This window comes from Phalacrocorax carbo, chromosome Z (assembly GCF_963921805.1).
Source record: "Phalacrocorax carbo chromosome Z, bPhaCar2.1, whole genome shotgun sequence".
NCBI classification, from domain to species: Eukaryota; Metazoa; Chordata; class Aves; order Suliformes; family Phalacrocoracidae; genus Phalacrocorax; species Phalacrocorax carbo.
The window spans coordinates 48,446,500-48,473,817 of NC_087548.1; the positions used below are offsets into that span (position 1 = coordinate 48,446,500).

General features: G+C 42.8%; 2 protein-coding genes across 8 annotated transcripts in view; both read left to right on the forward strand.

Moving 5' to 3' along the window:
- Nucleotides 1-3,965: 3,965 nt before the first annotated feature.
- Nucleotides 3,966-8,118, forward strand: CKS2 (CDC28 protein kinase regulatory subunit 2). The gene is made up of 3 exons (XM_064439213.1): nt 3,966-4,178; nt 5,632-5,759; nt 6,998-8,118. Exons 1-3 carry the CDS (start codon nt 4,120-4,122, stop codon nt 7,048-7,050), a joined length of 240 nt encoding a protein of 79 aa, XP_064295283.1. The 5' UTR covers nt 3,966-4,119; the 3' UTR covers nt 7,051-8,118.
- A 1,665-nt stretch (nt 8,119-9,783) lies between these two features.
- Nucleotides 9,784-27,318, forward strand: part of SECISBP2 (SECIS binding protein 2) — a 29,437-nt gene continuing 11,902 nt past the window's right edge. Inside the window, exons 1-10 of one of the 7 annotated variants that reach the window (XM_064438683.1) lie at nt 9,784-9,893; nt 11,424-11,569; nt 13,386-13,647; nt 15,635-15,764; nt 16,181-16,404; nt 17,480-17,567; nt 20,447-20,595; nt 21,170-21,328; nt 24,775-24,876; nt 26,706-26,825. In XM_064438683.1, coding sequence (XP_064294753.1) covers nt 9,852-9,893; nt 11,424-11,569; nt 13,386-13,647; nt 15,635-15,764; nt 16,181-16,404; nt 17,480-17,567; nt 20,447-20,595; nt 21,170-21,328; nt 24,775-24,876; nt 26,706-26,825 — 1,422 coding nt within the window. In that variant the 5' untranslated portion in view covers nt 9,784-9,851. The remainder of the gene's footprint in view (nt 9,894-11,423; nt 11,570-13,385; nt 13,648-15,634; nt 15,765-16,180; nt 16,405-17,479; nt 17,568-20,446; nt 20,596-21,169; nt 21,329-24,774; nt 24,877-26,705; nt 26,826-27,318) is intronic. The other 6 variants (XM_064438684.1, XM_064438686.1, XM_064438687.1 and 3 more) reach the window with 6 other exon arrangements.

Consider the following 27,318-nt stretch of genomic DNA (forward strand, 5'->3'; position numbering starts at 1 on the left):
AGCCACCAGTGTATGGTTAAGAGCTAGTCAGCAGCTTTTCCTTTAATAAATGTAGGTATTTGTGGTTTCATTCACTTCTGGCCTGGTTCAGAAGCTTCAGAGTCAGGATCTGGACCCACAACCTAATAATCCTAATTCCAGGAACTAATTTATTTCAATATGAAAATGTATGACAATTCAAATTAAAAGGTCATTAGAGAGCACTGGAGAAAAAAAATAACTTTAATTCTACAGCTCAATACTGGCAAAAGTTACGGAAGGAAGATGTAACTGATACAACCACAGAAAGCAGGCCTTAGAGAAACCACTGATCAGAGACAGGATCTGCTGGACCTAAAACATTTCTGCAGATGTATTTTTTCCTAAAATGTTCTAGATAATTAAATTAGGTACTGGTATGAAAAGTTTCCCAAGGTCTACCCCAAAACTGCCTTGACCAAGTTCAAGCATTTTTATTCTCTCCAGACTGAACAGTTTATTCCCTTCTCCATGGTGTGACTGTCACAGCCTTTGTGTATAACAATATGCTGAAGAAAATGCTGAAGAGTCCTGTTTCACATAATGTGGCTGCGGTTGCAGCGAACTCTGGAGGTCATTTGGTTTGGCATCCCTCCTCAGGTGGGGTCACCTAGGGCCCGTTGACCAGGACCATGTCTAGATGGCTCTGGAAGATCTCCAAGGATGGAGACTCCAGCATCTGTCTGGGCAACCTGTGCCAGCGCCCTGTCATCCTCACAGCAAGAAAGTGTTTCCTGATGTTTGGGAGGAACCTCCCGTGCTTCAGTTTCTGCCAGTTCCCTCTGGTCCTGTTACTGGGCAACACTGGCAAGAGCCTGGCTCTGTCTTCTTTGCACCCTCCCTTCAGATTTTCACATACATTGATACAGGTCCCCCCTGAGCCTCCTCTTCTTGAGGCTGAACAGTGCCAGCTCTCTCAGTGTTCCCTCACAGGAGAGATACTCCAGTCCCTTCATCACCTTTGTAGCCCTTCACTGGACTACCCTCCAGTAGCTCCATATTTCTCTTGTGCTGGGGAGCCCAAAACTGGGCACAGCTCTCCAGCAGTGGCCTCACCTGTGCTGAGCGGAGGGGAAGGATCACCTCGCTCTACCTACTGGCAACACTCCTCCTAACGCAGCCCAGGATACCACTAACCTTTGCTGCAAGGGCACAGTGCTGGCTCACATTCATCTTGGTGTCCACCAGGACTCCTAGGTCCTTTTCTGACAAACCAATCTCCAAGTGGGTGGTGCCCACCATGTGCTGGTGTCTGTGGTTGTTCCTCCCCAGGTGCAGGCCTTTGCACTTCCCCTAGTTCAACTTCATGAAGTTCCTCTCAGCCCACTTCTGCAGCCCATTCACCTGGCAGCACAACCCTCTGGTGTATCAGCCAGTCCTCCCAATTTTGTGTCATCTTCAAACTTGCTGAAGGTATACACTCTGCCCTGTTGTGCAGATCATTAACGCAGATGTTGAACAGGATCAGACTCAGCACTGACCCCTGGGATGCGCCGCTAGTGACCAGCCTCCAACTAGACTCTGTGCCACTGATCACCACCCTCTGGGCCTGGCCACTCACCTCACCGCCTGCCCATCCAGCCCACACATCCATAGCTTCTCTGTGAAGATGTTACAGGATACAGTGTCAAAAGCCTTACTGAAGTCTAGGCAGACAATGACCAGTGGTCTTGTCCTGGCTCTGCCATGCCGTGTCATCACAGAAGTTTAACGAGTTGGTCAAGTGTGACTTCACCTTGGTGAATCTGTAATGACTACTCCTGATGTGTTTCTTGTCATTCAGGTACCTGGAAATTATTATCAAGCTTAACCATTTAAGAAGCTTATTACTTTATTTCAGTAATTTTACAAATTATAGTCCTAACATTAAGGTTTCCATTTAGTGAAAAAGATATCAAATTAATAGTGGAACTTAACAAATTTCTGGTACTGTTGCATTACTTACCATTCACCAATGTTTTTAAGTCTTGCCAGGGGAAAGAAATTATGAAAGAAGAAGTTAAAATAGCACTCCGGTACTAAATAAGATGTCCTAACCCTGGATTACTAAAACCAGTATGTTAGTTTTATTAGCTTTACGAGTTGTCTGAAAAATGCAGTTGTTCAGTCCTGAGGAATGAGAATTTTCAAAATAATTTGAGGGATTGCAGAGAAAACTGGATGCGTAACTGCTTAAGAATCTTCTTCAAAATTATGATTTGGTATAATTTTGAGTATTTGCAATAGAAGGAAAAGTTGCTTTAAAGGGTCTACAGGCTTTCACTTCTAGGTCAACTCAAAGATTCATTTTCTCTGATGTTCAGTATTCATGAGATAAACTTAGAGCTTAAAAAGAAGGCACATAAATGAAACCCCTTCTGCCCAGTAGAACCTCTTTGTTATGGTGGTTTGATGTTTTTTTTTCATGATTACATAACACCACCATTCCTAACAGAAATTACTGTGTACTCTCTGCCTTAAGTATTCAAAACTAACAGTTGCGCTGCCTGAAACTAAGCTAAAAAAACCCACATCCCATTTTGAACAATCCAACACCTTAGAAAACTTGCAGGTGGTTTGTCCTCAACATGGCATATGATTATACTGAATTGACATTCCTGCTGAGGATCTTTGTTAATGAAAGGCCTTTCACACCTTTAACTACACCAGCACAAAGACACTGACTTCATTTCACCTGTAAATGACTGTGAACATGCCCTAAGATGCAGTCCAGTGAAGAGAAAAATATTACTGCTGGATTATGATAAACTCTCCTTTTAATGGTTACAAGGCATGAGATTGGTTTGAAATTTAGCATTTAAGACATCGGGCTGTAGTACCAATAGAAACCAGACTGCTGAAAACAATGATCCCTATCCATGCACGTGTGCCAGCACTTGTGCCTCATATGATGTCTTTTTTTTTTTCCCACCAGAAGAGTTTTCAGACAGACGTATTACATGATCACACACAATACCTGCATCTGCACAGTGTGCTGTAACACCATGAAAGCAGAGAATTGAACAAGTTGTCTTTTACTCCAGAGGCCCAACACGGAGAAGAGGCAGCAGCATGCTGTAGGCAGCAGACACAGAACTGCAAGGAAGCAACAGTGAGGTCACTCTTTCTGGCAACATGCCCACTAAGCCCATCTCATCTCACAGGGCAGCTACACACAAGAATTGCCACTGGAGGTTAGTGGCTTAGCACAGGATTCAGTATTTACCTAATGAAAAAACCTGGTGCCAGAAATAACATTCGCATCTTAAGAACTGCAGTGCCTTTTACCAAATCCTGCCCACTTGCTACTTACGTTTTTTACCAAGTATTTACTGTGCGATTTTGCTGGGTAAGAATGCCTTTAAAAAGAAATCCTGTCCACAGACCCCACACAGCTCTGAACGCACCTGCACCTCCACGTTTATTGTTTGCACGCTGAGCAAGGAGCACGCAAAGTATTACAGACGCTATGGCCTTTCAGGTCAGCGGAGGAGCCTTATTTGTGACATGGCATAGCCCAGCATCCCGTGAGTTCACAAAACCTTCCCAGACCCCCAGGCATGCGGTAAAGAAGTGGCACCAAAGCATGGCATATATTCAATTTAAACCTGAGGCTTTATTAAGAGGCCGGAGACGGGTCCCTCCCACTGGCTAGCACCAGCAAGCCCTGGGACAGGCGCAACCACAGCCCCTAGCGCCCCTCGGACCATTACCACCGCCAGGTAACTCACACACCCCCGCCCCCCCAAAGATGGCGCTGGGGGAAGGCAACGCCCACTAACCGCCCCGCCCCGTACCCTCTAGAAACTGCTGGAACCGGCCGAGCCTCGGCGCTGGCTGAGCAATCACCGCACCCCAGCGCCTCAGGCCCGCCCTCCTCCCCGCCCCTCTCCCAACTTCCGGGGGCTGGTGGGAAGCCGGCGCTGCAGTCACGCGCCGGCACGGCGCGAGAGGTGGTGCGGCACGCTATTGGCCGGCCCGGCAACGCCAATGAGAGTTGAGCTGTTAGATTCAAACGGAGCGGGGCGCGGAAGCGGGCGTTAGTCCGCTGAGAGGTCCGTGAGGGGAGCTGTCCTTTGCCGCTTGTTATTGCTGCTCCTGTCGCCGCTGCCGCCGCCCGTCATGGCCCACAAGCAGATCTACTACTCCGACAAGTACTTTGACGAGCAATACGAGTACAGGTACGGGGCTGCGGGAGGGCGGAGGAGGATCGGGTAAAGCCGTTGAGAAGGGGGTTTTTCAGAGTGGGGTGGCTGGGGCAGGCGCCTCTCCCGGTGCGGCTCCTTCAGGGAGCGAGTTCTGTCGGCGGTGACAGTGAGCGTGGCCCTGCCTTCCAGGGGCCTGCGGGGAGATGAGGTCCGTGCTTCGTCTCCCCTCAGGGTGGGTTTTTTGCCGACCTTTCGACCATCTGGGGGGAGGGGAGGGGAGGGCAGAGAAGGGGTGGGGGGTAGTGCAGGGCGCCGAAGAAAGGGATGGAGGTGGGGAACAAAGCCTGCTGCTCCTTCCCGGAGCAGCGGCCGGGGCAGAGCCGGGCTTGGGCAGCGCTCGGCCCCGGCTGAGGTGGCCTTGGGGGCGTCCGACCCCATCCGCCCGGCTGGTGGCGCTAGCGGGGCGGCGGCGACTCCCGCCATGGGGCGGGGAGGGGGCGGACTTGCGCCTAGGGGCCGCGGGGCTCTGCTGCCTCGCCGGCCCAGGTGCTGTAAGAAACTGAGCTAGGGAGCTCAAGCACTTGTGTTTCAGAATCTTCTGCACAGCGAAGAGTAACGTCTTGTGCTGTCTCAGATCAAGCTCTGAATGTGGATGAAGCATGCATTTTGATTAACACATCACCTTTGAATGCAGTTCGTAAGGCCACTTCAAAACGTAGTACTAACAAGTGTGGTTTGTAAAGCCTTCGAGGTAGTGGTCTCTGGGCTAGTTTTCAAAGCTCTGCTATACCACCGGTCAGTTCTGGATTGTAACTGATAGAGTTGAAGTTCAGTCCTCCAGGCTTCTGTAAAAGCATTCCTACAAATTGGGGTTTTTTCTCTGTGTAGAGACCTGAGTGCCCCTCTTAGCCACTGACTCTTACGATCTCACAAAAATGAATGATTTGGTTTTTATTAAGTGATCAAGGAACTTCCAGATGTGGAGGGCAGGCTGTATGTTTCTCCTCAGCTGACACATCAGGTTCTGAAGTGGTGTTAGTGTTCTGTCTTTATAAACCAGTACTGTAGTCTCTGTGGAAAATACATTGTTGGTTACAAAAAAGCAAAATACGGACAAGAGTGACTTCAGCAATCATTATAAAAGTCCAAAGTACCTATTTTTCAAATAGCTGATATGACGGCCAATTGCCAGGAATGCATACTTCTATACAAGCAGTGTGATTCTCTTCTAGGAAGTAGGTTGCCCATTCCAATGTACTGTTGCATTACAGATACGTTTAGTAGACAAAGTAAATTTAAAACTGAATTCTGGGGCAGATGGTTCGTAATCAAACTAGTGGTATCAGTCAGCACCCTAGGCTCCTTTATAGGGAATGCTGCTGTTCCTAACTGAACTTGCTGTCTTTCAGCATCTATGTGTGCAAGCTTGCTACCGTACACAGGCATTAGTGTGCATAGCATGTATTTAATAACTGAACCCCTGCAGGCACGTGATGCTGCCACGAGAACTTTCAAAACAAGTGCCAAAATCCCATCTAATGTCTGAAGAGGAGTGGAGACGACTTGGTGTTCAGCAAAGTCTTGGCTGGGTTCACTACATGATCCATGAGCCAGGTAAGCACATCTGAACAGAATTAGATGGGCAAAGGACTCTAAGGTATCAACTGCCTGGTGCACAGCTGAAATGGATAGTGCATAATGCTCCTGCTGTGGATTTCATCTGGAATCCACTACTGAATGTTTAGGCTACTCTTTAGCCCCTTGCTATTTTAGCCATTTGGCAACGAAGGTAGTGTAACAGCCTTTAGCTTAAACCTTCACACTTTGTTCCCAGAAACTGGAAAATGTGAGCCTTGTCCTAGGTATGTGGGGTCTGTCAGTAGATGAAACATGCCCGACTGGAAGCTGTTCCTACCTGTGCCTATGGAAGCAGCTCTTGAATAACTTTAGTATCTCAGTGACTGAACCAAACTTTATGTAGCAGCATATTGTTAAATCATAAAGCTGACAGGTGTACTTCTTGTACAAAAACTTAATAGATGCTGACATAAGTAAGGTCCTGTATTAATGCTCTGAAGAGTCTACAGTATAGTTGGAACTCTAGCTGTACAGCCTACTAAAAGCAGCACTTAAAATGAGTCTTTCAGTTTAATGGGGTATGAAATCAACTCCACCAACTAGGATATACTGAAAACAGCCATTAAAGGTAACTTGCCATTGACAAGCCTGACTAAAAGGTAACTAAAACTTTTTACTATTAGTAAAAAGTAATGGATAACTTGCAGCAGTGTGGAGTTCAAAGTCTCTGAAGAAACAGGTGAAGAAATTAGCGTAACCTCCCAGTGTTTCCCTTACCAGGGCACTTTTGTACTTTGGGCTTTTCTGGAGGAGTTTACAGTTAGGTTGGATCAAAAGTAACTTGAACTGGTTGTATTAACTGAAGTGGCTTTTGTTGATGCTTTGTACCTAACACGGAGAGAATCAGCAGTTTGTTAGTCCAAGTTACAGTAACAAAGCTCATGAAACAGCCTGCTATAGAGACAGAATTAGCACTGATATTAACTAAAAATACCCTGTATTTTTTCCTGTGCTTCCTTGCTGTAACTATCTTACATTTATGATACTGCCAGCATTTGGTATAAAAATCTCAAAAGCACCTGTCTGACTGTTTTAAGTTTACTGTAAAGTTGGTCTGTAAATACTACATGTGGGGCCATATTTTTGGACTTCTTAATCTGTTTATTATTTGACAGCAAGCTTCAGCTATTGTCAACAGCTTCTTAAAGGGAAGAAATCCCTGTAACCAAGACTTAGGTGACAGACTGATGCTTTGTTTAATTTTATTTCCGCAGAACCGCATATTCTTCTCTTCAGAAGACCTCTTGCAAAGAATGAGCAGAAATGAATGTCTATAAATCTACTCCTAAATCTTCTGTAACTATCTATATAACTGTATATATGTTGGTAGTATTCAGTGAATACTTTAAAATGTACAAAACATACATCTGTACCTGTGCATGAGCTGTATTATTCACAGCAAAAAGCCCAGTCAAATGCAATTCCAAGTAGGCTGCTATAGTGTTCAAAGAGTTGATGAAGTTATCTTCTTTACTGTTAATGTAAGTGCTATTAAGGTGTAAGTATTGCATGTTCGCAGTAGATGATTGCTTGTAACACAGGGTTCCTTCAATTTTGCACTCAGCTTTTCTGCTGAAGTGGAGCATGTTCAGATCCAGTGGCTCACCTGTTTAGTAGTAGGTATAAAGAAGTAAACTCTATTTTTAATGTTTCATAACACCTAAATGTCTAGAGTGCTCATTCACCAGTCAAATATTCATCGTCTAACATGTTAAAAGTACCTACTTCAGAAAAAATACTCAGTGAACCTGTTTTCTTTATCTGCAAGTATTATTTTGCTCTACAGGCCAAAGTTCCTAACCCAGATTTGAACTGGGAACTGCAGGCACTCTGAAAAGAGGAGCTGGCAGCAATAAGTAATACTAAGGCTGGTGTCTGAAATGCTCTAATTATGGGACCCTGTAGCTGATGTTGGTTATAATGGGATTAGTTATTCTGCAATGGCTGCTTGTCATCCTACTTCTCATGAGGTGTTAGGTATGCGGGGGAGTGGCTTAGTGCTGCATCAGGCGAAGTCCAGATTGGATAGTAGGAAAAAGTTATTTGCTGAGGCGGGTGGTCAGGCACTGGAATAAGGTTCCAGGGGAAGTGGCTGTGGCTGCAGACCTCTTGGTGTTGCAGAAGACACTGCTGTGGGCAATAACGTCTAACTTTGAGGATGCCCTGTGCAGAGCTGGGAGCTGGACTTGATTCTTGTGGGTCCCTCTGAAGTTGGAATTTTAAATGATGACTTGGTATGAACTCCTAAGGTTTTAAGTAGTACTTTGTATTTCATAGATATCTTTATGCTTGTTTGATCTACTCTGCTGCAGAAAAATAAACCAGTACTACCAAACTTCTTAGTCTGGGTTTTTAGCCTGCACATCCTGTCTTGCATCTGGTTTTTTTTTTTTCTGGGAAGCTAGCTCATATGCTGTGTAGGTGTTGTGGTTTCACCCCAGCCAAGTACCACACAGCTGCCTGTGCACCTCCAATCTTCCCTGATGGGAAGGGGGACAGAAGTGGAAGGGTAAAAGCAAGAAAGTTCACATGCTGAGACAAGAACAGTTTAATGATTGAAATAAAACAATAAATAGTAATGAAAAGGAAAGCAATAAAAAGAGAAGCAAAACTCAGGAAAAACAAGTGATGCAACTGCTCATCATGTGCCCACTGATAGCCCACCAGTGCCTGAGCAACAAGGGTGGGCCCCCCTTCCCACTCCCCCCAGTTTATACACAGTTCATAGTGTGTGGGATATCCTTTTGGCCACTTGGGGTCAGCTGTCCTGGCTGTGCCCCCTCCTGGCTTCTGACCCTGGCAGAGCACAGGAGGCTGGAAATGTCCTTAACTAGCGTAAGCACTGCTGAGCAACAGCAGTGAGCTGTCAGCATTATTTGCATCCTAAATCCAAAACACAGCCTTACAGCAGCTAGTGGGGAGAAAATTAACTCTATGCCAGCTGGAACCAGGGTACTAGAAATGTCAAAGTGAATGCTTTTTGTCCAACAAAAGCAGCTGCTGGCTGTTCGACAGCATGAACTCATTTCCTCACCATATAAAGGGTCAGGGCTCATACAGCGACTGATCAGTACTTTATTAGGAAGCTGTGTGCTAGCAAAGGTGACCTGCTGCGTGGACTTGATCTGACAGGTTCCAGGGTAATAAGTGGCATTAAAATGGTCACTGTGGCATCCTGGGACCCTGCACAAACAGCCATACAATCAGGTTTTTTTAACAGGTGCTTCAGGGTGCATGGTGTTTGAATGACTGTGTGTAGTACTAGCGGTTGTGTCTGGTTCACATCAAATGCAAGTGTTAGAGCTGTGGACGATGTGGAAGGCCAACATGTACCTTAACTGATGAAGTACATGCTCTCCCTGTGTAATGTGATTGAGGTCAAGATGATGGACAAGTAAGTAAGCTGCCAAATTTGGTGAGGAAGGTCACCCTTGTGATCCTTCCTCTGAAGCTGCTGGAGATGTCTATCTGGGTGGGGGTCAGATGGGCTGTAATGGGCCACCAGGGCCGAGGTGTGGCTCAACAGCCTTACCCTTCGGAGTGGGGCTCTCCAAGTGCCAGCAGGCACCGCACCAGAACAACTGTCGGGACGAATCTCGCTGAGCTGCGCCTGAGCCACGCTTTTCCCCAGGGCTTTAGCACCGGAGCCTCGGGTGTTGTTTTCTTGGCGTCCCCCTGCCGCTGCCAGTCCTTACAAAGACTCTCTGCCGATGCGTTGCCTGAGAGTGCCCGCCGCTGCGCCCCGCTGTCCGTTCTCCGGGGGACAGCGATCAGCCGCACCTCACCGTAGGACCAACCTCCCTCGGCCGGAGCTGCTCTCGGCGCATTCCGTGACGCAGCTGGCACGTCATCCCAGCTCACGGCCGCGGGTGGCGTCACCGCGCTGCAAACCACCCCCTCCCCGCGCGGCTGCCCCGGGGGCTGCGGGGGGTCTCGGCCCCGCCCCGCCTCGCGCCGCCGGGCGGGATCGGCGAGCCACCGCCCCCCATCCTCGGCCGTGACGCCATAAGGGCGCGCCGCCGCGCCGAGGCCGGGCTGGCGGGGAGTGGACGGCGGCTCGCTCCGGCCATGTCCGCGGAGAGGCGGCTGGGCTCGGGCCGAGGCAGCCAGGTAAGGGCGGCGGCTCCTCGCGGCAGCTCCCCGCTCCCTCCGCGGCTCCTCCCGGCCCGTTGCGTAACGGGGGTGCGGAGCCGCCGTCAGCGAGCCGCCCCCACCGCCCGCGCCTGGAGCCAGGCCTCGGCCTCGGCCGCGGCTGGGGCGGGGAGCCCCGGGGGACGGGGATCTCCCCGGGACGCGCGGCGGGGCCCGGGCGTTGCCCCCGGGCAGCCGAAGCGCGGAGCCCGGGAGCGGAGGTCCCGCCGCGGGGCGGGCCGGGCACCTCAGGGGCGGCGGGCGGCGCTTCCCGGCCAGGCGCGGGGTCCTCGGCGTCAGCGATCACCCCGCAGCGGTGGTTGCTTCCCGGCATACGCTACGTGCTGAGAGAGCACTGCACTCCCAATAATTGTTCAATACTGTTGTGCTTTATTTACCTCCCAAATAGCGTACTTAACTCTGCAAATTTCACCTTTCATTTGCCGCTGTTACAGTGGACGTTCATTGTATATTTGGATCTGCCTGGTAGATTCAGAAACGGGAGAGTTTGCTGTTACTTGTAATTTACTTTAGGCTGTCAGAGCTTGTCAAATGTTTATGATAGAAGTGAATGCTGAGCTACTGTAGGATGCAGAGAGTCCAGTTTATATGCTCAAGCGTTGAAATTACCGTTCAAATATTTTTAAAAGCCATGTGTGTTATTTAGCCAATCAAATTGCCTTTGGCAAGTGAAAAAAATTCCAGTTTTCACATAGCATATCAGTTACCCCAAAACACACAATCAGCTGTAAGAGTGACTTGTGGCAGGCATTAGAGTGAGCAAAGCAGTGTAACACTGCAACAGCAATAAATACTGAGTCGCGTTTCAATGTCCTTCCATATATACGTATCCAGTTTAAGTTGATGGTAATTCAGAACAAATGGAAAACTCAATAGATTTGTGTTGTGCCAGAAGCGATAAGGCTGTCTGATTAAGTATTCATTTCAGGCAGATTACCTTAAAATACAGGTGTATGCAGAGCCGTTATTGTCACATACTTCCAGAGTTCATTCTTACAGTAGTGCCAGTATGTATTTGTTATGTGCTTTAGCTTATATCGTTGACATATAAAGTAAGAATTCATATAATAGTGTTTACTGCATCTTTTGTGAAGTAAGCCTTGGTCCCTCCCATAACTGACCTTTGTGAGTATTGAGTTTTAGCTTATATTGCTCAAATCTGAAGTAAGAATTTGTATGTTAGCATTTACTGCATCTTGTGTTAAGCAAGCCTCTTTCTTTTCCGTAGCTGACCTTTGTGAGTATTTCATAAGTGTGGGTATTAAAGCAAATAGCTTTGCAGAGCAGTCACATTTTTCTTAGAATTCCTTGCTTTTGTTTCTCCCTTTTCCTCCATTTCCCTTTGGTGAGCTTTATTGTTTTGCATGTTTTGTTAGAAGAGAGTAAACTAACATTTTCCTATGACAGTTAAGCTCACAGGGATAAGTACTTTTCACTGATGACATTAATCTCCAAATGCATGTAGCCAAAAAACCTTTTGTTTCTCAGGGCATCAAGTTGTCAGCAGAGGTCAAACCATTTGTTCCAAAACATGTGGCGGTAACTGTGGCATGGTCAGAACCCTCAGAAGCATGTGTGTTTCCTAGGTACTTAACTACATGCTACCCATTTGTTCAGGAACCATCTTTGGATAAGTATGTATATTTTCTGAATCTTATTTCTTGGGGGATTTCAACCTTCCTGTTTTGGACATTGAATACTCTTATGAAGTCAAAGCTCTAATACATTAATATTCTAACTGTAGAAACGCTTGGGCGTTGTCTTAATGATTTAGGGTTTTGCATTTATGTTCGTTGGGCATATATCTGGTACCTTGTCTCTTGCTCCCAAGGGCCTGTATTCTTACAGAGCATTAAGGGGGATTTGTGGGTCTCTGATGCTGGATCTGGCTCATTGGTGCTTTGGAAGGAGCTCAATCCAGTCCTTCGGTGAAAGAATGATTGAGTTATTGCAAGGCTAGGGTAAATATAGTAATATAAAAGGAAGAGAAAGAACCTCCAAGAAGGTTTCTCGTGCTGAAAAACATTTAAATAAGGTACGGGGCTCCTCCTGGATCTCCTCTGCACAACCTGTGCATCCCCAGAAGGGCAGGTTTAGTAAGAATGCTACAGGTTTCTAAAAGGTTTTTTTCTAATAAGGCCTGACAAAAAAATCCATTCATGGTAGACTTACAGAAATATTGTTAACCCCAGAGCAAGCTAGAAGAAAAAGCCTGTGTAGTAGGACAGGATGTAGTCCAGTCTTGTAAGAATCTTGTGATGTTAGGTTGTACTCTAGTTGCTTCTCAGAACTCTAAGCATTGGATTAATTTTGCAATTACTGTGAAGCTATTGGTGCATCCTAACAAGTTCAGTTAGACCCTTAGTGAACACGTTCTTTCTGGGCCTTCGATTTCTCCTACAGGAAATCTCAGTATTTTCAACTCCTTTTCATTTGTAATAGGAATTTAATGTTGAGGTGAGTATGGCCTGACCTATGCATTGTGGAAAACACAGCATTAGCATTAAATCAGTGGGCATTAAAAAAAAAAACAAAAACAAACCAATCAGACAGCAGCAATATTCTGATTAACGTTTTGCCTTGTTCAACTGAGCCATAGCTATTTTTTTTGACCCTCAGTTTTTGCTATTCTTCTCTGTGTATAAATGATGGTGGTTGTTTTGACTATAGTCTATAAGAATTGCAGCAGGCAGTAAGAAATGTGTTATATGAGCTCTCTTGTTTTGGTGGGAAGGTTTCTCTGTCTTTCATTACTTACCCAAGATTCAGAGCTTGGCCACTTCATGGTGACCAGCTTTAAAAACTAAATGCAGCTTTCTTAAGGAGATAAATTAATTTTCTCTAATCAAATTTGGATGTCAGCATATAGTTTCCGTACAAAGTGTAGGAGGAAATTAGAAAGGACCTTTGAGTATATATATGAAGGAAAAAGGCATGCCCCAGACATGCTGTGTTTTCATAAGCTGTGGTGGTCAATTGCAGGTCAGTTATTGATTATCTTATAATTCTGTGTTGTATTTTATATCTGTCTTATACCCTATATGATGCTATACTCCTACATTGTTACTGTGGCATTTTAGGGCAGGTTTTACTCTAACGTTTGTATTTTTGCAGTCAAAAATGTAATGCATGTCATGTAGTTGTACTGTGCTTTTGGTTTGTTTCAAAAGGAAAAGCCTACCAAAAATAAGCACGAAGAATCTGGATAACTTCAAACAGAAACGAGGACTATAACTGCAAAGCAGACTAACTTTGAAATGTGGAAACAGAAAACATCCATATTTTAAAGCATTTAAACTGCATGGTTTCCCAAAACAAAATTGATTATTTTTAAAACAGTCTATAGCAGTGAGTAAATAATTAATTGAAGTATCATGGAATAGTTTTCTTTTGAAATATAGCTTTCTTGTTAAACAAATTCTTCAGCCAAGAGATTATATGTTTATCTAGGCAACAAGTATACGCTGAAGATTTGCCCCGGGATGACTTCTCATCTCTTTCTCAATGTCCATCACATAGTGTTCTGGGAGATCCTGCCTTCCGTGAATACTCCAGCTGCTCTTACTCACCTGATGTTGTTTCAAATCCATATCCAGTAGCTGGCTCAAAATATCATTCTAACAGCTCAACACACTATAATGGTTCAGGAATAGTCAGTAAATCTGCTGAGCGAACGTATCCAATCAGACAAGAAAGTAGGAATCTTTCAAAGGTGAGCAAATACATGTTTTTTAAAAATTAAATTCTTATTTGAAATGGATCTTTCTAAATGTTTTGTTCATTTTGTAAAGTGAATAATCACTCTTTGCTCTTGTAGTGATAATGAATGGCATTTTGGCATTTAAAGAGGATGGTAGTAATGTGCCCAGCTTTGATTAGAAAAGAGTTCATGGAATTCTACAGTTAAAATTTAATAGAGTTTTTCAAGCAGTATTTTTGGAACATGAGGGAATTTAATTATTTTTCCTCAGAAAGCAGCATCTGGAGGAAAAGATAGAAAAGACCATTCATTTGTGAACTATGCTTTCCTTTGTTCACTAGGCCTGGGGGGAAAGGGAGGAAGGACTTTTTGTAAGCCCAGTGGCAGCTTCCATGAACCTGAGTTAGGAGAGACGTGGTGGCTGTAATCAGCTACATGGCTGAGAAGTGACGAGACCACTTCTGTTCTTGAAGGATTTCCAAGACCTGCTACAGGTAGAAAACAATCCACAAAAGGGTAGAAACTTGTGTTGATATGGAGAGGGAAGAAAGGTTCATATTAGAAATGTTATTTTTCAATCAAAAGTAAAACAGATGTTCAGTAAACATCTTCTGCCATTTTTTCTGTGTGCCTGTTAGGGGATAAATTTACTGAAACTTGGGTAATATTTTCAAACAAAAAATAGACAAACTCCTCAAAATATAAAGACCGGGGTGGGGTGGGGGGTGTGAATGAAGTATGTTATTAACCCATTTTCCTCTGTGGTTAGACATTGTGTCTCTTGGATTTGTAAGGTGGCAGTTTTCAACAGGTTCAAGCAATCTGTTCTCCAGTCACATCCTTCTGGTGGACCTTATTCCATAGGCAGAGGCCTGGTAACTTCACTGTGGTCAAGCTGGTGTAGAGGAAGTTGTAAGATTAGGTTCTAAGCATGCATTACTAGACGTGAGATACAAAGGCTAAAAACCTAAAATCAGTAGTTTTTTTGCTGAGAGAAAAATTAGGCACTGAAGCTCTCTGGAGAGGTGAACAGCTTGGTGTTTGCAGAGGTGATATGAAAAAACTTCTGGGAGGAGTTCTGTGGTGTTTGTTGGGCTGAGCTGTAAACTGTTTGACAGTGTTCTTGTCATTGTTCCCTGTCACTTTTTGTGAGCTTGAAGAGAAATGATTGATCTTTGCAGCTTTGCATTATCTTGATCACATTTCCTAAAGCGTTAACAATTTAGCTTTGGAGGTCAGGAAATGCTTGTCCTTCCACCCAAGAAATAGTGTTGCTGCCAGGTGTCCTTTTATTTAGTCCAAAATCCTGTAATCAGGAAGAGTTAAGCCACTTACCTAGGTTGATACAGTATACTTTGCTTAGATGCAAGGTGGTGCTTGTTCCTTGCCTGCCATACTGATTCCTGAGCCCAGCTCTGCCAAACTGTTTCTTGCAAGAATCACAGGGCTTTCAGACTTCACAGAACGGGTGAATGTGTTTGCTTTACTGGGATCATACAGGTGATTCTTTTCTAATTACTTTCTGTCTGCCCCAAGTGTTTTGGATGTTGTCACATCAGTCTTGCCTAGTTTTGTCCATAATATGTAGTTTGGTCAGAAGATTGGAATGCTTTTAAGATTTTAGCCCTGTTCTAGAAGAAACTCGGTTTGAGAGAATCAGGCTGGACAATTTAAGACCAAACAGTTTTAAACTATTGGAAATGCTCTGGTTAATGAGAACTCAAAGTACAGTTTTCTAGATACATAGGGAATAATCCCTCTTGCTCAGGCTATAATGTATGCTAAAAATGGCATAGTTGACAATGTAAATAACAAATCTCTAGCTGACCCTGTTTTTATTGGTTATTTGTTTTTATGCTATACTAACTGTTTATGTTGTGGTAACTTGATGGTCAAGCTCCGGGTGCAGAGGTAGTTGACTGTAACTCAAGTTAAGGCAAACTTGATGTCTTTACAAAGGTCAAGTAAAATCAACTAAATATGTCACAAATACTTGCAGCAGAGGAGATCAAAAGAGGGTGAGAAAAAGCCAGACAAGAAAAGGCACGATGGAGATGACTCTTCTGTCAGAATTGTGAACAGGACTTCATTCCAGACTTCCGCATGCAGCAGAGATTCCGTGAAGCCAGGTACAAATGTGCTGTTTGGGTAGAAATACATTGAATACACATAAAACGGTTGACTGTGCTATTGCCTCCAGTTTCTGACCATGTTTCTAGATCTAGAATAATTAAGGAACAGGATTTCTATCCTGTGTGACTTTTTGACAAGGGATGGTGACTTACGTCCTTTAGATGATTGAAGAAATTTATGTAAACTGATATGAAAAATTTCCTAAGCAAGTATCTGAATTCAGAGTTCCTTCCTGAGTCAGTGTTGTGTATGTATGTTGGTTATAATTGCTAGGTTGTTTTTTTTAATGAGCGACATGTAGCAATAGTTCTTGTGACAGTTACTGTAGTTATGTCAACTAGTGGGTTATAGAGCGTACCTAGAAATGATCACAAGCAAGTTTAACTATTTAGACTTTACATGCTTTATCCAGACAGGTTCAGTAAAACTACAAACAAGAAGTCAACTCAAACTCCAAAAACAGAGTCTCTTCCTGTGCCCGTATTTGAAGCTACCGCTCTGGATTTCCACAAGTCACAGAGTTTGGGAAGCAGCGAGATACTGAATGTGCATCATAAAAGTGGACCAATATGTTCAGCAGAACGTAACATTACGTGCCTTAGTCAACCACAGATGTCTCTTTTGTTGAACACAGAGGTTAGCTGATGCTTTCGTGTTGCAGAACTCATAAAAATAAAACTTGTCTACAGTTCTAGCATTTCTGAATGCAAGTATTTTGCATTTATTGTGGTAGTTTAAGACCTGTGTAAGTGCCTTGCAAGCAAGGAGTTTCATAGCCAGAGGTTTTACCGTTCTTCTTGTAGATGGTGGTGTCAGTCCTTGCTGTCTCCTCTTTTACTTTTTCTCACTACTCTTTCCTTGTATGTGCTGCCAGTAGATAGGGGAAAGCCAAATACTGTTAAAATTTAGAATGATACTGCTATGGTCTAGACTCCTAGCTAGCCTATACAGAGCACATACGTTCCTGAGGTTTAACAGCTTCTTGTTCTCTTTTGCCTGGAAATAATAGGTAAGCAGTCACTTGTCCAACAGTTTTAACAGATTAAAAAAAAAAGTCTGAAATATTGTACATACCTGCTTTGTGCTAAAGGGTAAAAATAAGGAACAGAATTCCACTAGGAGGGAAAAATACTGTTAAGGCATAAACATTTAACTTTACTCTTCTTCTTGATTTCCTTGGTTCCCTTTTTGTTAGTAAATACAATACTGACACATTCAGCAGTATATCACATGTATTGAATCAGAGTTTTCAACAGTGACTAAAGACGAATATGTTGAAGGATCCAAACAGTATAATATTTCCAGGGCCTCTCAGTGGAAGACTGCATATGATGAAAAGAAAAAAAGACCTTTCTGCTGTCACTTGCTAGTTTGAGTTTGCGATGGACTTTGCTTTTAATGTACTTGGAATGTTAAAATTTTTTCTTGTTTGTTTTTAGAATCATTGTTTGGATGCTTTTGTAAAGAGTGAGAAGGCATCATCTTGCTTGTACAGCAGTGGAGAGGCATCTGGTTGTGTTTTGTAATGCTGTAGGGTTGAAATGATTGTTCCACTAAGCAGCAAAAAAAGTCAGGCTACAAAGTTCCCTACACCTTTATCTGTCTATGGGTTGAGGATTTTTGTTAACTCATGGGTGTTTTTAATGTTTAGCTCTGTTTAGATCAGTGGTTTTATTCGTATTTTTATGATACCTGACTGTCTACTTTACAGGAAGATACTTCTGTGGAAAGCAAAGCTTCATCAAAAACTTTAGATGAAACAGTAGTCAGCTTAATTCCCTCTCCATTTGGTGGTAGAGGTAAGTGCTTGTCATGGTTTTAGCTGGGATAGAGTCGGTTTTCTTCACTGCAGCTGGCGTAGTGCTGTGCTTTGAATAGTATGAAATATATGAAATAGTATGAAAATAATGTTGATAACACACCAATGTTTTAGTTGTTGCTGGGTAGTGCTTAGACTAGTCAAGGAGTTTTCTAGCTTCCCGTGCTCTGCCAGGTGCACAAGAAGCCGGAAGGGGAGGGGTCACAGCTAAGACAGCAGATTCAAACTGTCCAGAGGGATATTCCATATCATGTAACATCATGCCCAGTATGTTAAATGGGAGGAGCTGGCTGGGGGAGGGAGGCAGCAGTCGTGGCTCAGGGACGGGCAGTGTCGGTCAGCGGGTGGTGAGCGGCTGTATCGGTTGTGTTTTGGGGTTTTCCTTTTTGCCTTTTCCTTTTTATTATATTATTATTGTTATTATCATAATATTATCATTATTATTTTATTTTAATTATTAAACTGTTCTTATATCAACCCACAAGTTGATTTTTTTTTTTTTTTTTTTTGCTTTTGCTCTTCCAATTCTCTCCTCCATCTGACAGGTGTTGGGGGAGTGAGCAAGCTGCTGCGTGGTGTTTAGTTACTGACTGGGGCTGAACCACAACAGTGCTCCAGACAAATGATTTTGCTGTATTTTAACTGCTTGCATCTCATCAGTTTGGAAAACTCAAGTGTTCTGAGGAGTTATTGATGTGTAAAGTAAAAAAGGAATCAAATAGCAAGCTCATTGCAAAAGAAAAAAAAAAGCTAGACAAAACAAGCTGTACCAGTTTCTTTCAAGTGATGTGACCACTTATAGGTCATTCTTGCTTAGATTTTCATCAGCAGATCAAAACTGGGTTTATCAACCTTCTCTACTTCATTGATACAGCAAATATTGCTGTAGTTGCCTCCCATCTTCTTTAAGAGAAGAGAAGGTAACACATATTGAGTATTGGAGGTCTGAGTAATTTTCAGATTTTTTCAAGAATAAATGTGAGGTAAATATTTAATTAGTCTTGATAAGCAGATTTGTTTTATATAGCTGGCAGTCTAGAGCCTAGTATGTACCTAAAAAATTTTGTGGCATACGTTATTTCTGTCACATCTGTTAAAGGATAGCTGTGGAGAACTGTGATGCTGAAATATCCCCTTTTTTTTGTTTATCTGTAGTCTGGCTGTGGGGATGCAGAACTTTTTTTTTTAATTGCCACAAACTATCAAGTGGCTGGTTTCAAGTAAGTAAGTATTTAAAATTAATAATTAAATCCAGAATTGTGTGAAAAAAGTTTCTGTTCATCAGGACTCTGCCTTGGAGGTGTCACATGTGTTATGCATTGGATTGTCTAAGTGACTCTCACTGGATTTCTGCTTATACACAGACACGCACCAGTGCGGAGAGTTTGGTCCTTATCTTCCCACTGACTTCAGTAAGATTCAGAAAGTGCAGGTTAATCTGCTGAAGTGCCTTAAAGGGCCCTCTAAAGATAAAGTTATTCCACAAACTCTGAAGTCATCTGCTAATAATTTTTCCCCAAACAAATATTCCCCTGAAACCACTATCCTCAGTTCCTGTCCCCCAGAATAAAGTAGCAGTTTGTGGTCGGTTGACCACAGTCAGACTCCCACCCACTTGCTCTCTCACTCTCCTTCCTCTTCAGGACAGGAGGAGAAAATATAAAAAAGCTTGTAGATCAAGATAAGGATAAAGAGATTGCTCACCAGTTGCCAGTCATGGGCAAAATGGACTCAACTTACTGAAGATTAACTTGTTGCCAGTTAAAAATAGTGTAGGATAGTGAGAAACAAAGACAAAACTAAAACCACTTTCCTCTGACCCTCTCTTCTTCCCAGGCTCATCTTCACTCCTTTGAGCTACACAGGGATGGGAGTTGTGGTCAGTTCATAATAGCTCCTCTCTGCCAGTCCTTCCTCTGCAGGGGACAGCCTGCTCCACCACAGCCCTCTCCAGGGGCTGCAGGAGAATCTCCGCTCCAGCACCTCTAACACCTTCCCCCTCTCCTTCTTCACTGACTTTATGTCTGCAGGGTGGTTTCTCTTGCATTTTTTCTTACCCCTCCCTCTCATAACTCCTGTACAGTGGGGTTTTTTTACCCTTTCTTAAGTATGTAATCACATAGGCACCACGGGCGTTGCTGATGGGCTCAGCTGTGTCTGGCAGTAGGTCTGTTTCGGAGCTGGCTGGGGCTGGCAGTGTCCACCTTCTCACAGAGGCCACCCCTGCAGCCTCTCCCTGCTTCCCAAACCTTGCCATGTAGACCCATTATGCTATTTGATTGTTCAGTGAAAGCTTTTCTCATTCTTAAAAATTTAGATTTTGTTCTGTATTTGCTGTATGTTAGGAATATTTACAAAATTAAGTGTGAGTTCTTTCAAAACACGGATACCTCTCGGTGGTGAAATTCTTGTAGGCGGAGGCACCTTAGGACGTCTTTCAGCTGGTATGTATGTCTGTAAAACTGGGAAGTTTTTAGAAGGTAGAAAGTACTGGCATGGTCTTGTATGTGAAAGCTGTATGAGTCAGATAAATATTAAAGGAATTTTTTATATACATATAGCAGAAGATAATTATTTTAAAGTAAAATAGGTTTGAAAATGAGCATGGGATTATTTATTTGTGTGTAGATTTCCAATTATTTAATTGGGCCAAATGTGCAGGACAATGTAGGGAGTAACAATTCTGGAAAGCTTTCTGGATAAATGAGATGTCTGAGTGTCTTATTTCAGTCCTTCCTCAGAAGGAATATGGCTGTCTGCTGCATTTGCTAGTCCTTCATTAAGTCATTACCAATCCTTTTTCTTTTGAATCTATGAGAAATATTTTTGAGACATCTTTGTATTTCACCTTTTTTCCAGCAGCGTTTCCTAAAACACCTGCAGATGGCTCTGCTCAGCCACACGTGTCTTGGGCCAAGGTACTTTCACAGCCCCCAAAGAAAATTGTGTCATCACCAGCATCTGAAAATCTTTCCAGCGGCAAAGGGAAGCAGGATAGTGAAGCAAAGGTACTTGATAATTGTCTGCTTAAACTGATTTGTCACTTTGAGTGTGTCTCTTGATGTGCGACATTGCTATTTTTTTACTAGGCTTTGTACAGCGTCCACTTCTAATGCAGCTTTTAAGAAGTAATTTAAAGTTACCTTGACCTTACTAGAATTTTTCTTCTGTAGTGGAAAAGAATAACCAGGTGTCAAAAAGGCAGTGCTACTCCAGCAATACAAACTTCCAAAATAACTGATTTGAATATATTACTTCTAGGCTGGATTTCTTTCAAATTCCTGACCCTCAGAATGAGACATGAAACATGGGACTCCTGCCTTGTTTGGGTGGATATTTCCTGTTGAAATCTAAGTAGTCCCAATAAGTTCTGATGACCATGCAGTGTGCTTCAAATGAAGAGTTTCTGCAGTAGCTCTGAATTTCTAAGAGATCTTGAATTTTCCTTGTCCACTTAATGTCCGAGCTGGTATTGATTAAGATACCCTTTAGTTATATAAGCGTGGTCACCTGCATTTATTTTGGCAGGTGGCACTGAAAGAAATCAATTTCTAGTGGTCATGCTTCATGCTTTTTTTTCAGCAGTCAGAAACAAAAAATGACGCTAGTGAAACTGAGCCTGATGAAGGGTCAGAAAAGAAGAAGAAAAAGAAGAAAAAGAAGAAAAAAACAAAGGCACCCACTGATGTAGAGAAACCTCAAGATGAATCTAGTACTGTACAGGAACCACCAAAGATTGAGGTACAGTGAAGAGGCTTTAGTTGTTCTTTTAAGAATTGTGAGTGTATTGGAAGACCAGATGTTAACAGAGCTTTGTACAAATTTAAGTTCAGATCCCATTTGTAGAGGATGTTGGTTCATCTGATATGTTTCTCAGAAGCTACTGGTAGGGAGCAGTTGTGCCGTTTGACTTACCATGTATTTGGTGAGCACAGAGGAGTGCAGAAGAGACTTAGCTTCAAATTTGGAATGATGCATATGAGAGTCTGGATGTTAACATATGACAATAAAAGTCAATTTTCCTAAATTAAAAATATTCTGTAGTAACTATTGCAGAAAGCGAAGTGCCCAAGGGATGGTGAATATACTGGGTACTGTTGTGTGCCACAATTTTAGAGTGTGATATTGGTATTACAATTCTACCCGTCTTAGATTTGGAAGCAATCTGTATGGAACACAGTTGTCACTGCTTACATTCCTGGTTGTTAATTCCAGGTTTTCTTCAAATTCATATAGCTGTAATATGCATATTAGTATTTTGATACTTCTTTCTGTCAGTATTGTGAGGGCTTTAGACTCTCCTACATTAGAGAATTGTTGTATAAGCCATGGTTTAGCAGTGCCTCATTGAAAGCCCAATACTGTACAGCTGTGCTATGTACATGTGTTGATGTATATGTGTGATCTAGTGTACATAACATTCAGTCTGTGAAATGACAGCATAAAGAAGCCTTCCTGCATGGTTTCTGTTCCACATGTTCCATGTTAAAATGTGCAGAACTGTGGCTACATGTTGCTTTCGTTGTGTGATTCATTGTCCTTGAACACGTAGAGCACAAGAAATGACTGTTTGATTCTACCCATAATTCTCTAATAAATAATTCTGTATTACAAAGACCTGCAGGCTCTTTCCCTCATGAAAACACTCCTGTTTTTGCTATATGCTACCATACATCTGAACAGAAAAAGAATGGCAGGAATCATGGAAAATAGTAGGAAGGTACTGGGACTGTTGAAGACAAAACAAAAAAAAAAGTCATAGAAAGGGACAGGATACATGCATTGCACTGAAATCCATTATGTGAATGCAGCATCTGTTGTGGCAGTGGGGGACAGCTTTCAGACCCTCCTGGTTTGCTGGACTCATGAACTTACATGCTCATGAGTTCAAAAAATGGATGGGACGCTTGTGTGATGCTCTTGAAATAAGAAGAGCATGAAAGGATAATACACACAGAACTTCTGGGCACCCAGGAGATTTAAGAAAGTTCTGCTATGTCCAAGCAGCTCACTGGAGCAATATATTGAATTGCTTATTCCTTTTATAAAAGTCACTCATTTATAATTTATAGACCTTGTTAATGAGCATAAGTGGATCCACTTGGGGAAAAGTAATCCTGTTTTTCCATACACAGTGATAGGCCCTGAGCTAGGTATTTTCCCTGAGGGGGAAAAAAATTGACGCTGCTACTGATAATCAGGTCAGTGCTGGCAGTACTGGTCAAACATGCAAACATGTGCATGGAAATTATTAGGAAAATAGAAAAGAAAATGGATTATGACAATACATAAATCCAGGACGTGTCTAATCTAAGTACAGTGTGGATTTTGTTTTCTTGTGTTTCTGCCGCTCCTTGAAAAGATATACATACTTGGACAAAAGAAGATAGACAACAGGGTCCAAAAATAATCAAAGAGATGAAGCAATTTCTGTGGGAGGCAATACTGAATAAACTAGGACTTCTTAGTCTGCAAAATAGATCACTAAGTGGGAATCAGAAGTGACAAGGAGATAAAAAGGAAATTGTTTGGTCTTCCTCCTAATTTTATGTCCTCTGGTTCTTATAGGTGATGTGTTAAGAGCAAATATAAGGAGGTGAAACGTCACACTGAGTGGTAGATTTTAACAATTCATTTTGCTACAGGATGTTGCAAATGATAGAAATTTGAATTCAAGAAGTGATTGAACAGACTGAAATAAATATTTATTCTAGTGAAAGCTATTTAAATGCAAAGGTGCTACCTCTGGTTCAAGAAATCACTAAGCTGGAAGAGTGTTTGTGTAAAGTGTTTTTCTTGTTCTTGCAGTTGTCTTTTGGCATGTTTCCAAGCTGCTTTAAAAATATTTTTGAGACGTGTCTGTCCTTATGCTAGACCTTCCTAACTTGGGCTGTTTAAATGAAGTCTTTCAGGCTGCAGAAGTGGTGGTGGTGTGTTCAGTAGTATTGTATCACAACTAAAAAAGCTTCTCAAAGTGGGAGGAGAAGCTATCGAATGAAAACTAAGCTGGTGGTTCAGGATCATTGTGACTGAGGTGGTGGATATAAGGTGACCAGTGTAGAGCAAGCTCCAGCCTGTCTGCACTTAGTTAATCTGGAGTCTGGATAACGTACCCCCTGCTAATAAAATCTACTCTTGTGTCTAGGCCTACGTAATCACTTGAGTGATTTACGTGTTTATTTCCATGCTGTAGTAGAGAGTTATTACCCTTTGTTGTCATTTAACCTGGCAGGCAGCTAAACACCACACAGCTGCCTGCTGACTCCCCCACCCCAGTGGGATAGGGAGGAGAATCAGAAGGGCAAAAGTAAAAAAACTTGTGGATTGACATAAGAACAGGTTGGGTTTTTTAAATAATAATGATAATAATGAAAAGCAAAGCAATGAGCGAGAGAAAGAAGCGAAACCCAGGGGAAAAAGCAAGTGATGCAAGTGCTCACCACCCGCCCACTGACACACCACCAGTCCCTGAGCCATGATTGCTGCCCCCTGGCCAACTCCCCACAGCTCATATACTGAGCATGGCATCCTATGATATGGAATATCCCTTTGGCCAGTTGGGGTCAGCTGTCCTGGCTGTGCCCCCTCCTGGCTTCTTGTGCACCTGTCTGAGCACAGGAGGCTGGAAAAGTCCTTGACTAATGTACGTACTACTTAGCAACAGCTAAAACATCAGTGTGTATTATCAACATTGTTCTCATACTAAATCCAAAAGGCAGCCCTATCTTGCTAGTAGGAATAAAATTAGCTCCATCCAAGCCAAAACCAGGACACCCTTCTGCCTGCCCTTTTTGTTCTTCACCACTCACATGTTCAAGGCAGAATTGCACAGCTGGGGATTGTACTGGAAGAAGAGGAAAGTTGTTTGCAAGGTTGTTAAACGGTCTGAAAAATGCTCCTTTAGGAGCCATTTACCTCTAATTATTTGTATCAGCTGACAGCATAACAAGCTGCTTTAGGAAGCATTTCTCTTGTAAGCTCTTTCAGCCCTGAAATAGCTGCTGCATAGATGACTCAGCCATTGCAGTTCTGATTATAGTTGGTGGCATGGCACTTTGCTTCTGAATTTTTGTACAGTGACACAAATTGTGATGAATGTTTGATAAGCAGGGAGAAAATAGTTTGAATGTAGGAAAACTCTGGACTTGACAGTTCTTATAAAATTATCTTCTGATTTATTTGTTTAGGATGCTGAGGAGTTTCCTGATCTGGCAGCTGCTTCTGATAGGAAAAACAGACTAGGAACTCAGAAATCATCATTTACTCCTGCTTCCAGAAAGCGGTCTGAAGTAAGCAATCTTACAATACTTTGTGAATGTTAAGAAAATGAGCAGGAAAAGACTACAAGTTTTAAATTAGACTAAAGGTGAAATTCTTTTGACTAAATGTCGGTGCTTATGATGTGGGGCTCTGCCCATGGCAATCTCCTTAGGTAGTCTGCAAACAGTAAAAGCTACCTGCTGTATTCAGTAGATTCATATCGTTCCAAAGGAGATACCTTTTTGGTCTCTGAACTGCTACCTAAACTCTGGGCTGCTAATTCAGATATAGACACATCTGTTGTGGGCACTCAAAGTTAGCTGAAAGGAATTCTATTCATGTAGTTTATTTTCCTGCAGGTAGTGTTCAGGTTTAGTTTTGCATTTCATAAAAATAATAGTAAGACTCTTTCAATTTCTGCCTCTGCTGTTTGTTCATACAAACAAATGGGCGTCTGAACAGCATAACACTTTGTTCTCAGTCTGTGCAAGGGTGAGAATTTGAGTCTAACATCAATTATAAATGCAAGCTATTTATTTTTTTTACATAAGTGAAATGAATCCCAAAGATTAATTTGAAAATCCATTCAACATGGGATTGAAGCCCAAACAAATCAGGACTGGAAATATGATTGTTCTTGCAAAGCAAGTAACATAAAGGTGATATTCCAGGTGTCTGTGTCTTTGAAACTAGTTTTGCTGCTGGAAATTTTTGTCCTTTGTTTTGTTTCACTGTGGATATTGGTGACCTTAAAAAAAAATCACAAAACAACAACAACAACAACAAAAAACCAACCACCAAAAACCCACAAAACAAACCCGAACACAAAAAAACAAACCCCTTATTTGCTTTGAGGCAGTAAATTGCATTGACAGGGGAAAGGAGCAGCACCAGTAATTGCTGAAACCAGATTTGTTACAAAGAAAACGCTGTACAGGCTTGCACCTCAAATGGAAGAAACCTTCTAGCTTTGTAGGCGTAAGTGGGACATAACCTCTCAAAGCTTACATAAGTTCTAGAGATGTGATCATTAAGCCACTCATACTCCTCTGTAACAAATATTTGAAGATGAAACTGCCTTGCTGTTTCTGAATTCCAAATCTGAAAAAAAGGAGGAAATAATGAGTCTGATTAATATGGCAGCCAATAACTGATCCCACTTTTAGAAGGCCACAATAAGGTCTTTCCAGAGCCTTCTCTTCTGGCTGAAAAACCCAACTCTCTCTGCCTTTTATCATAGGAGAGGTGCTCCAGCCCTCTGCCCATTTTTGTGCGCCTCGTCCAGCAGGACGAGGTCCTCCAGCAGGTCCGTGTCTGTCTTGTGCTGGGGACCCCAGAAGTGCACACAGAACGCCAGGTGGCATCTCATGAGAGCAGAGTAGAGGGGGAAAATCACCTCCCTCAACCTGAGGGCCACACTTTTTTTAATGCAGCCCAGGATAGAATCGGCTTTCTGGGCTGCAAGTGCACGTTGTTGGCTAATGTCCACTTTTTCATCCACCAGTACCCCCAAATCTTTCTCTGCAAGGCTGCTCTCAATCCCTTCATCTCCCAGGCTGTACTGATGCTGGGGATTGCCCTGGCTGAGGTCCAGAACCTTGCACTTGACCTTGTTGAACTTCGTGAGGTTCACCCAGGCCACTCCTCAAGCGTGTTAGGTCCCTCTGGATGGCACCCCTTCCTTGAAGCGTATCAACGGTACTACTCAGCTTGGTGTCATTCACAAACTTGCTGAGGAGTGCACTCAATCCCACTATGTTCCATTTGAATTTAATATCATCTCCACCTTACCCTTTTCCATGTGTCTTTAAAATATTTTCTCTTCCTCCTTGTCACCTTTTGTCTCTAAATTTCAAAGATCCATCTTCCTGAAGAGCCTTGGGATAGTCAGTCTCCCACACTGGATGGAACTCCCAAGGTGGAGGGACTGTCAGGGAAGCAAGCTTCATCTTCTGTATTGGAAAGAAAGAAAATGCAGGTAAATGAATTCATGTCTGAAAATAAGTTTAAACTCAAAATGACAAAATAAATTAGCATATTTAAATACAAGAGTAAGTCCAAGGACATCTGCGATTGTATTCGTACTCTGTCATTCATACTTTGAGATAAGTGGCAAGATCCTCTTGATTAGAAGCACTTGGTGGTAGTAATTGCTAGCCCCCAGTTTGTGATACAGTGTTTAGGGAAAAATGCTAGGTTTTCATTAATGTCTGTGAGTTTCAGATATCAGGAATTTTTCTTTCACCTGTCTTATTTGATCGTGACATAAATCCAGTCCACACTCATTGTCTTAAGGAGTTGGGAACCTCTTAAAAGTGGTTCTGCTAGATTAAGACAAGTGGGCAAGGAGATCAAGGAGGTGAAATACAGAGCAACAGCAAGGTCAGTAAGTAGCTCCAAGTTGGTGAGTAAGCTCTGGCAGAGCTCAGAGGCAAGATGAGATCCTAGGACCAGAAGGAGCAGGTTACATT